At 67.7% G+C, this 9,845-nt stretch overlaps 2 protein-coding genes across 4 annotated transcripts; one reads left to right on the top strand and one right to left on the bottom strand.

Moving 5' to 3' along the window:
• The first annotated feature begins 812 nt into the window (after positions 1-812).
• Positions 813-3,589, top strand: LOC134565468 (chymotrypsin-like elastase family member 1). Of its 2 annotated transcripts, XM_063425056.1 has the most exons (8): positions 813-1,734; positions 1,832-1,914; positions 2,009-2,109; positions 2,359-2,484; positions 2,569-2,705; positions 2,980-3,125; positions 3,209-3,358; positions 3,459-3,589. In XM_063425056.1, exons 1-8 carry the CDS (start codon positions 1,695-1,697, stop codon positions 3,474-3,476), a joined length of 801 nt encoding a protein of 266 aa, XP_063281126.1. In that variant the 5' UTR covers positions 813-1,694; the 3' UTR covers positions 3,477-3,589. The 2 variants fall into 2 exon arrangements, with proteins under 2 accessions (XP_063281126.1, XP_063281125.1); XM_063425055.1 differs by having other exon boundaries at positions 813-2,109.
• A 3,495-nt stretch (positions 3,590-7,084) lies between these two features.
• LOC134565462 (chymotrypsin-like elastase family member 1) lies at positions 7,085-9,818 on the bottom strand. 2 transcript variants are annotated; one of them, XM_063425050.1, is made up of 8 exons: positions 8,960-9,818; positions 8,780-8,862; positions 8,585-8,685; positions 8,210-8,335; positions 7,989-8,125; positions 7,569-7,714; positions 7,316-7,465; positions 7,085-7,215 (listed from the first exon to the last, which is right to left on the bottom strand). In XM_063425050.1, exons 1-8 carry the CDS (start codon positions 8,997-8,999, stop codon positions 7,198-7,200), a joined length of 801 nt encoding a protein of 266 aa, XP_063281120.1. In that variant the 5' UTR covers positions 9,000-9,818; the 3' UTR covers positions 7,085-7,197. The 2 variants fall into 2 exon arrangements, with proteins under 2 accessions (XP_063281120.1, XP_063281119.1); XM_063425049.1 differs by lacking the exon at positions 8,960-9,818 and having other exon boundaries at positions 8,585-8,923.
• Positions 9,819-9,845: the final 27 nt, after the last annotated feature.

The following is a 9,845-nucleotide window of genomic DNA, read 5'->3' as shown; positions in this document are numbered from 1 at the left end:
CCAGGAGGGCACTGCCTCTGATCCCTGCCATGGAAGGGAACACTCACATGCAGGAAGAATCACAAGCCGAAAGAATTTAAAATAAGTAGTAGCTAGTTTATTATAGAATGTAAATATAGAATTTAGGATTCTCAGTATATGGGGTTGAAGAGACAAGATGGAGGAATTGGGGAGTGGCCCCTGTGCTCCTTGTTCTTGTTCTCATCCCCCATTTTCTGCTGAGTTGGATTTTAGAGATTGGTTTAGAGTAGAAACAACATGTTAGCATAGGTAGTGGACATTGGTAAAGTTTTGTAAATAAAAAGTTCGTTTTGGATGCTGGTTGGGCCAAGGGTACCTACCGTACATAAGGTGCGGAGCCCTCTGACCCGCCCAGTCCTGCCGCGTGTCCTGCTCTGCTGGGGACGCCTTGCAAAGCTGGGAAAGAACTGAGAGATAATTGAGAATAAACAACCTTGGAAACACACACTGGGGACTCAGTTTGTCGTCTCTACCTTCGGTGTGAAACACTTAGGGCAAAGAGAAGACGAAAAACATTATTACATCGGAGAACAGCAACCCCGAGGAGAATCTCAGGGAACAGCAACCCTGAGAGCAAAGGACAACCCCAAAGACCCCCAAAACCCAGGAGTGTTGTCTAAGTGCTCCCTGAAGTCCAGACTTGTGGAATCGTGGACATCCTGAAATGCAAGGGACCCACTGGGAACAAAGGACTGTAGAACATCTGGAGTTGAACAGGACACAAGCTGTGTGTGCATCTCTAAGCCCTGCACAGGACAACGCCCAAAATCTCATTAATCCACAAATCCCACATTTGGATGTCAAAATGAGCTGGCAGCTCTTTGTGCCACGGCTGGGGATCAGCTGTGGGTTGGGGTGTCCCTGGGGGGTGCAGCCCTCTCTGCTGTCCCTCCCTGCGTGCCCTTGGTGCTGACAGGACAAACACGGGATTATTTGGACACTGTGTTCCTGTCAAATCTCGTGTTTCCCTTGCAGATAAGGGCACAAGTGCAGCAGGTGCTTTCATTGCCTTCATTTCTGTTGACCTGGCTGACCCCACCAGCCCCGGGATCCCAAACGCTGTTTTGCCACTGCCCGTGGCCTCCAGGGCCAAGGCTCCCCCAAAACAGCCTCAGTTTCCAGTTCAAGGGGTAAAAATGACAGAGTTTCAGCCCAAACTCCAGGGTTTATTTCAAAGCATGTCGCTGCTGTGTTTAGCCCCAAACTCGGGCCCGGGGAGGCCGAGCCCCAGCCCTGCTCCAGCCTGGCCGTGCCGGGGCTTGGGCAGGGGGTGAGGCTCGTGCCCTCTTTGTGCCTCCGTTTCCCCGTTCCCCCGGCGCCCACGCGGCTCCATTCAGGCGCTGCATCGACCCCCGGGAACCGCCCCACAAACCGAGGCCACGGGGAGCTGCAGCCGAGGCCAACCCGGGCCCAGCCCGGGACAAACCCGTGCCACCGCTCTGGGACACGGGGACAGGAGGCGGCAGCGCCTCGCTGGCAGCCGGAGCCGAGGGGCGCTCGGGGTGTCCGTGGGGCGGCCCGGCCCGGGCGCCGTGTGTGCTTTGGCACGGGGGCCAAGGCCGCTCGCTGCGGCCGCGGCACCTGCGGCCCTTCCCGCGCCTCCTCCCGCGGCCCCGTTAAAGCTCCCGCGGGGCCGCGCCTCGGCCCCACCGCGGACACCGCGCTCCCCAGCCATGCTGCACCTCGTGCTCCTCGCCGCCCTCGCCCTGTGCGGTGAGTCCCGCCCGGAGCCTTCGGCCCCGGCGCCCCCCGGAACGCCCCCCCCGGGCCGGCCCCGCGCCGGGGGCTCACGCCGTCCCCGTGTCCCCAGGGCGCTGCTCCGAGCTCGATGTGGATCAGATGCAGCGGGTGGTCGGCGGCACCGAGGCGCGCTCGCACGCCTGGCCCTACCAGGTGGGTCCCGCCGCCGTCCCGCGCCGCGGCCCGGGGCTCTCCCGGCGCCGCCGCCCCGCGCTCAGCCCCGGCCCGTGTCTCGCCCCCCGCCCAGGTCTCCCTGCAGTATTACTCCGGCGGCGGCTGGCACCACACCTGCGGGGGCTCCCTCATCCAGAGGAACTGGGTGATGACCGCCGCCCACTGCGTCAACAAGTGAGCGCCGCGCCCGGCCCTCCTTCCCCTCGCCGCAGCTCCTTTCCCCAAAACCCTTTCCCAACACAAACCCTGCCTGCCCCGAGCCGCGGAGCGGCCGCCCTCGGGCGCCTTTGGGGCTCCTCAGGCCGAAAGCTCCGCGCCGCTGCTCCGGGAGCGCCCCGGCCCCGCTGTGCCCCTCGCGGCTCAGCCGCGCTTGCAGCGAGCGGCGCTCGGCGCTGAGGGAGGCTCTTTGCCCCTTGCCGCCAGTAACATGAACTACCGTGTGGTGGCCGGCGAGCACAACCTCAACAGGAACGAGGGCAGCGAGCAGATCTTCAGCGTCAGCAAGATCATCGTGCACCCCTACTGGAACAGCAACAACGTGGCCGCAGGGTAAGGGCCGCGGGACGGGGCGCTTGGGGGAGCCCGGCCGGGATTTGGGGGGTCTCGGTAACATCGTCTCCCTCCCCGCGGCAGCTACGACATCGCCCTGTTCCGCCTGAGCACCTACGCCACCCTGAACAGCGCCGTGCAGCTGGCCGTGCTGCCCCAGGAGGGCACCATCCTGCCCAACAACTACCCCTGCTACATCACGGGCTGGGGCCTGACCCGCAGTGAGTCCCGGGCTCCCCCCGCCCCCAACTGCCCCGGCCGCGGGCAGCGCCGCCGGCCGCGGCAGCGCTCCGAGCCCCGGCCGGGCCCGGGCAGCTCCGCTCGGGGCTCGGCTCGGGGCACGCAGGTGCCCGGTGCCAGCCGGGGCCGTGCCGAGCTTTGGGGGGACGGGCGGGGCGGGAGGGGCCGGGCGGGGGCCGCGGGCTCTGCTCGGGCCGGGCCGTGGCGGCGCCCGGCGGCTCCGGGCGGGCGCTGAGCGGCGCCGGCTCCGTGCAGGCAACGGGCAGCTGTCCAGCGTGCTGCTGCAGGCCTACCTGCCCGTCGTGGACTACCAGACCTGCTCCAGCCCGTCCTACTGGGGCTCCACCGTCAAGAACACCATGGTGTGCGCCGGCGGCGACGGCGTGCGCTCCGGCTGCCAGGTGCGCCCGCCGCCCCCGCGCCGCCCCCGCCGCCTCCGCGGCGCCCCCCGCGGCCCCGGCTCACGCCGCTCCTCGCTCCGCAGGGCGATTCCGGCGGGCCCCTGCACTGCGCTGTCAACGGCCAGTACCAGGTGCACGGCGTCACCAGCTTCGTGTCCAGCCAGGGCTGCAACGTGGCCCGCAAACCCACCGTGTTCACCCGCGTCTCCGCCTACGTCTCCTGGATCAACAGCGTAAGGCGCCCGCGCCGGGCCGGCCCCGGCCCCGCCGCTCTCGGGCCCCGCCGCGCCCGCCGCGGCCCCCGCGCTCAGCCCGGCCCTCTCTCCCTTCCAGGTCGTCGCCCAGAACTGAGCGCAGCGGGACCAGCGCTCGCTGCCCCTCGCCCCTCGACATCCCCCGCCTCCCCCGCGCCCAGCCCCGGCCCTCTCGCACCCGAGCCGCCCTCAATAAAATCTCTCCTCCCGTCTCTGCGCCTCCGTGCTGCCTTGTGCCGCGCCCGCCCGCCCTTCCTCCTCCGGCCCCGCATCCTCCTCCCCTCCCGGGCCCCGCACCGGCCCTTCCCCGCCTCCTCCTCTTCCTCCTCGCTCCCCGCGGAACAGTCCGGGGAGCAGGGCCGGCTCCGAGCTGTCGGGGCAGCCCCGACGTCCGCGGGATGCTGGACAGGGGGAAACGCTGCCAATGCCCCTCTGGGCAGCGGGGCTGTGCCCGGCACTGCCGGCGCCACTCCAGGGCCGTGCCCGGCTCTGCCCCGCCCGTCAGGGAAACACGGAGGGGCTGCAGCGTGTCCGGAGAAGGGAACAGAGCTGGGCAAGGGGCTGGGGCAGCTGAGGGAGCTGCAAAGGGGCTCGGCCTGGAGAAGAGGAGGCTCAGGGGAACCTTCTGGCTCTGCACAACTCCTGACAGGAGGGGACAGCCAGGGGAGGTCGGGCTGTGCCCTCAGGAACAGGGACAGGAGGAGAGGGAAGAGTCTCAGGCCGTGCCAGGGCAGGCTCAGGTTGGAAATCAGGAGGGATTTTCCCATGGAAGGGTGGTTGGCCATCGGCAGGGGCTGCCCGGGGGGGTTTGGAGTCCCCATCCCTGGAGGTGTCCAAGGAATCCTGGACGTGGCACTGAGTGCTCTGGGCTGGGGACAGGGTGGGCATCGGGCACAGCTGGGACTCACCGATGGTCTGGGAGGGCTTTTCCCACCTCAGGGATTCTGGAATTCTGTGCTTGGTGAGCCGAGGAGCAGCGCTGGTGCAGCAGCTCAGTTTGTGGCTGAGATGAAGGTGGAGCTGTGAGGGGCCCAAGAGGCTGTGGGGAGACAGAGGGGAAGAGAGAGAGAGAGCGCCGAGGGCAGCCTTGACCTTGGCATGCTGCAGAGGTGTTAATTAATTATCCAAGAGAGGGAACAGCCTGGCCCCAGCTGTGGGTGGGATACAGAGTGAGGGAGCTGGGAGGGGCCCAGCTGGAGTCTGGGGGCCGCGCTGTGAGGAGGGGACAGGAGGTGGGGCAGGGGACAGAGGAGGTGACTGCTGTACCAGGGACAGACAGACAGGGACAGGCGGCCGTGCCAGGGACAGACAGGAGCGAGCTGGAACAGCAGCTGAAGAAGGAGAGTAGAAGAGCTGAGGCACTGAGGGCACAGACTAGCTGCTGGCATAAATGCACAGACCCCCAGAGCCGTGTGGAGCTGTCTTTGAAAAGCTCCAGAGAAAAGTGAGAGAGACTCCTGAATAACGAGGTGCTGCTGCTTGGGGCCCCTGAAGTTTTTAACGGAGCGTTCTGAGTGCAGTGTCTGTCTCGACTGCCACAGTGAAGTGCTGTAAAGTGGCTCCACTGCTGACCCTTTGCTGACCCACTGGAGAACAGGGCACGGCCAGGGGGGTGAACACTGGGAGAGACGGGAGGAGCCAAAGATTTGGGAGGAAGAGGGAAACTTGCACTCCTGGGGATAAACCGGAGGGGTTCCCTTCTTGGGGCTGCCCCTCAGAGGCTCCAGCTGGGGCTGTGCCTGTGTCACTGAGCCGGGACAGACAGACGGGGACAGGTGGCCATGCCAGGGACAGAAAGGGGACTCCGGGGGATGGGGACAGGATGAGAGGAAAGAGTCTCAAGCTGTGTGAGGGGAGCTGTGCCAGGCTGGACATCAGGAGATCGCCACAATCCTCTCCCTTGCCCCCTGTGGTGCCAGGCCTGGTACCCTCATTAATGAAACCTCCCAGTCTGACCATTCCCAAGGTTCTCTGGCTGCCACACTCCCACCTGCAGAGCCTGTCACCGCAGGGACCGGAGCCCCTTCACAGCAGTGGCTCCAGAGATCCAACGAGCCCCCTGCACTCCCCACAGCCCCCCGCCCACAGCCAGGCCCCGTTCCCTCAGCGGTCCCAGCCCTGGTTTCCCACAGGAGTCCTGTTCCACAAAGGCATCGATTCCTCGCTCAGTGACACAGGCACAGCCCCAGCTGGAGCCTCTGAGGGGCAGCCCCAAGAAGGGAACCCCTCCGGTTTATCCCCAGGAGTGCAAGTTTCCCTCTTCCTCCCAAATCTTTGGCTCCTCCCGTCTCTCCCAGTGTTCACCCCCCTGGCCGTGCCCTGTTCTCCAGTGGGTCAGCAAAGGGTCAGCAGTGGAGCCACTTTACAGCACTTCACTGTGGCAGTCGAGACAGACACTGCACTCAGAACGCTCCGTTAAAAACTTCAGGGGCCCCAAGCAGCAGCACCTCGTTATTCAGGAGTCTCTCTCACTTTTCTCTGGAGCTTTTCAAAGACAGCTCCACACGGCTCTGGGGGTCTGTGCATTTATGCCAGCAGCTAGTCTGTGCCCTCAGTGCCTCAGCTCTTCTACTCTCCTTCTTCAGCTGCTGTTCCAGCTCGCTCCTGTCTGTCCCTGGCACGGCCGCCTGTCCCTGTCTGTCTGTCCCTGGTACAGCAGTCACCTCCTCTGTCCCCTGCCCCACCTCCTGTCCCCTCCTCACAGCGCGGCCCCCAGACTCCAGCTGGGCCCCTCCCAGCTCCCTCACTCTGTATCCCACCCACAGCTGGGGCCAGGCTGTTCCCTCTCTTGGATAATTAATTAACACCTCTGCAGCATGCCAAGGTCAAGGCTGCCCTCGGCGCTCTCTCTCTCTCTTCCCCTCTGTCTCCCCACAGCCTCTTGGGCCCCTCACAGCTCCACCTTCATCTCAGCCACAAACTGAGCTGCTGCACCAGCGCTGCTCCTCGGCTCACCAAGCACAGAATTCCAGAATCCCTGAGGTGGGAAAAGCCCTCCCAGACCATCGGTGAGTCCCAGCTGTGCCCGATGCCCACCCTGTCCCCAGCCCAGAGCACTGAGTGCCACGTCCAGGATTCCTTGGACACCTCCAGGGATGGGGACTCCAAACCCCCCCGGGCAGCCCCTGCCGATGGCCAACCACCCTTCCATGGGAAAATCCCTCCTGATTTCCAACCTGAGCCTGCCCTGGCACGGCCTGAGACTCTTCCCTCTCCTCCTGTTCCTGTTCCTGAGGGCACAGCCCGACCTCCCCTGGCTGTCCCCTCCTGTCAGGAGTTGTGCAGAGCCAGAAGGTTCCCCTGAGCCTCCTCTTCTCCAGGCTGAGCCCTTTGCAGCTCCCTCAGCTGCCCCAGCCCCTTGCCCAGCTCTGTTCCCTTCTCCGGACACGCTGCAGCCCCTCCGTGTTTCCCTGACGGGCGGGGCAGAGCCGGGCACGGCCCTGGAGTGGCGCCGGCAGTGCCGGGCACAGCCCCGCTGCCCCAGCGGGCATTGGCAGCGTTTCCCCCTGTCCAGCATCCCGCGGACGTCGGGGCTGCCCCGACAGCTCGGAGCCAGCCCTGCTCCCCGGACTGTTCCGCGGGGAGCGAGGAGGAAGAGGAGGAGGCGGGGAAGGGCCGGTGCGGGGGCCAGGAGGGGAGGAGGATGCGGGGCCGGAGGAGGAAGGGCGGGCGGGCGCGGCACAAGGCAGCACGGAGGCGCAGAGACGGGAGGAGAGATTTTATTGAGGGCGGCTCGGGTGCGAGAGGGCCGGGGCTGGGCGCGGGGGAGGCGGGGGATGTCGAGGGGCGAGGGGCAGCGAGCGCTGGTCCCGCTGCGCTCAGTTCTGGGCGACGACCTGGAAGGGAGAGAGGGCCGGGCTGAGCGCGGGGGCCGCGGCGGGCGCGGCGGGGCCCGAGAGCGGCGGGGCCGGGGCCGGCCCGGCGCGGGCGCCTTACGCTGTTGATCCAGGAGACGTAGGCGGAGACGCGGGTGAACACGGTGGGTTTGCGGGCCACGTTGCAGCCCTGGCTGGACACGAAGCTGGTGACGCCGTGCACCTGGTACTGGCCGTTGACAGCGCAGTGCAGGGGCCCGCCGGAATCGCCCTGCGGAGCGAGGAGCGGCGTGAGCCGGGGCCGCGGGGGGCGCGGCGGGGGCGGCGGGGGCGGCGCGGGGGCGGCGGGGGCGGCGCGGGGGCGGCGGGCGCACCTGGCAGCCGGAGCGCACGCCGTCGCCGCCGGCGCACACCATGGTGTTCTTGACGGTGGAGCCCCAGTAGGACGGGCTGGAGCAGGTCTGGTAGTCCACGACGGGCAGGTAGGCCTGCAGCAGCACGCTGGACAGCTGCCCGTTGCCTGCACGGAGCCGGCGCCGCTCAGCGCCCGCCCGGAGCCGCCGGGCGCCGCCACGGCCCGGCCCGAGCAGAGCCCGCGGCCCCCGCCCGGCCCCTCCCGGCCCGCCCGTCCTCCCAAAGCTCGGCACGGCCCCGGCCGGCGCCGGGCACCTGCGTGCCCCGAGCCGAGCCCCGAGCGGAGCTGCCCGGGCCCGGCCGGGGCTCGGAGCGCTGCCGCGGCCGGCGGCGCTGCCCGCGGCCGGGGCAGTTCGGGGCGGGGGGAGCCCGGGACTCACTGCGGGTCAGGCCCCAGCCCGTGATGTAGCAGGGGTAGTTGTTGGGCAGGATGGTGCCCTCCTGGGGCAGCACGGCCAGCTGCACGGCGCTGTTCAGGGTGGCGTAGGTGCTCAGGCGGAACAGGGCGATGTCGTAGCTGCCGCAGGGAGGGAGACGATGTTACCGGGACCCCCCAAATCCCGGCCGGGCTCCCCCAGGCGCCCCGTCCCGCGGGCCTTACCCTGCGGCCACGTTGTTGCTGTTCCAGTAGGGGTGCACGATGATCTTGCTGACGCTGAAGATCTGCTCGCTGCCCTCGTTCCTGTTGAGGTTGTGCTCGCCGGCCACCACACGGTAGTTCATGTTACTGGCGGCAAGGGGCAAAGAGCCTCCCTCAGCGCCGAGCGCCGCTCGCTGCGAGCGCGGCTGAGCCGCGAGGGGCACAGCGGGCCCGGGACGCTCCCGGAGCAGCGGCGCGGAGCTTTCGGCCTGAGGAGCCCCAAAGGCGCCCGAGGGCGGCCGCTCCGCGGCTCGGGGCAGGCAGGATTTGTGTTGGGAAAGGGTTTTGGGGAAAGGAGCTGCGGCGAGGGGAAGGAGGGCCGGGCGCGGCGCTCACTTGTTGACGCAGTGGGCGGCGGTCATCACCCAGTTCCTCTGGATGAGGGAGCCCCCGCAGGTGTGGTGCCAGCCGCCGCCGGAGTAATACTGCAGGGAGACCTGGGCGGGGGGCGAGACACGGGCCGGGGCTGAGCGCGGGGCGGCGGCGCCGGGAGAGCCCCGGGCCGCGGCGCGGGACGGCGGCGGGACCCACCTGGTAGGGCCAGGCGTGCGAGCGCGCCTCGGTGCCGCCGACCACCCGCTGCATCTGATCCACATCGAGCTCGGAGCAGCGCCCTGGGGACACGGGGACGGCGTGAGCCCCCGGCGCGGGGCCGGCCCGGGGGGGGCGTTCCGGGGGGCGCCGGGGCCGAGGGCTCCGGGCGGGACTCACCGCACAGGGCGAGGGCGGCGAGGAGCACGAGGTGCAGCATGGCTGGGGAGCGCGGTGTCCGCGGTGGGGCCGAGGCGCGGCCCCGCGGGAGCTTTAACGGGGCCGCGGGAGGAGGCGCGGGAAGGGCCGCAGGTGCCGCGGCCGCAGCGAGCGGCCTTGGCCCCCGTGCCAAAGCACACACGGCGCCCGGGCCGGGCCGCCCCACGGACACCCCGAGCGCCCCTCGGCTCCGGCTGCCAGCGAGGCGCTGCCGCCTCCTGTCCCCGTGTCCCAGAGCGGTGGCACGGGTTTGTCCCGGGCTGGGCCCGGGTTGGCCTCGGCTGCAGCTCCCCGTGGCCTCGGTTTGTGGGGCGGTTCCCGGGGGTCGATGCAGCGCCTGAATGGAGCCGCGTGGGCGCCGGGGGAACGGGGAAATGGAGGCACAAAGAGGGCACGAGCCTCACCCCCTGCCCAAGCCCCGGCACGGCCAGGCTGGAGCAGGGCTGGGGCTCGGCCTCCCCGGGCCCGAGTTTGGGGCTAAACACAGCAGAGACATGCTTTGAAATAAACCCTGGAGTTTGGGCTAGAACTCTGTCATTTTTACCCCTTGAACTGGAAACTGAGGCTGTTTTGGGGGAGCCTTGGCCCTGGAGGCCACGGGCAGTGGCAAAACAGCGTTTGGGATCCCGGGGCTGGTGGGGTCAGCCAGGTCAACAGAAATGAAGGCAATGAAAGCACCTGCTGCACTTGTGCTCTTATCTGCAAGGGAAACACGAGATTTGACAGGAACACAGTGTCCAAATAATCCCGTGTTTGTCCTGTCAGCACCAAGGGCACACGGGGAGGGACAGCAGCGAGGGCTACATCCACATGGGGACACCCCAACCCACAGCTGATCCCCAGCCGT

The sequence above is a fragment of the Prinia subflava genome, unplaced genomic scaffold, assembly GCF_021018805.1.
Source record: "Prinia subflava isolate CZ2003 ecotype Zambia unplaced genomic scaffold, Cam_Psub_1.2 scaffold_52_NEW, whole genome shotgun sequence".
Lineage (NCBI taxonomy): Eukaryota > Metazoa > Chordata > Aves > Passeriformes > Cisticolidae > Prinia > Prinia subflava.
The sequence above is the reverse complement of the archived record's forward strand: the minus strand, read 5'-3'. Positions and strand labels throughout refer to the sequence as shown.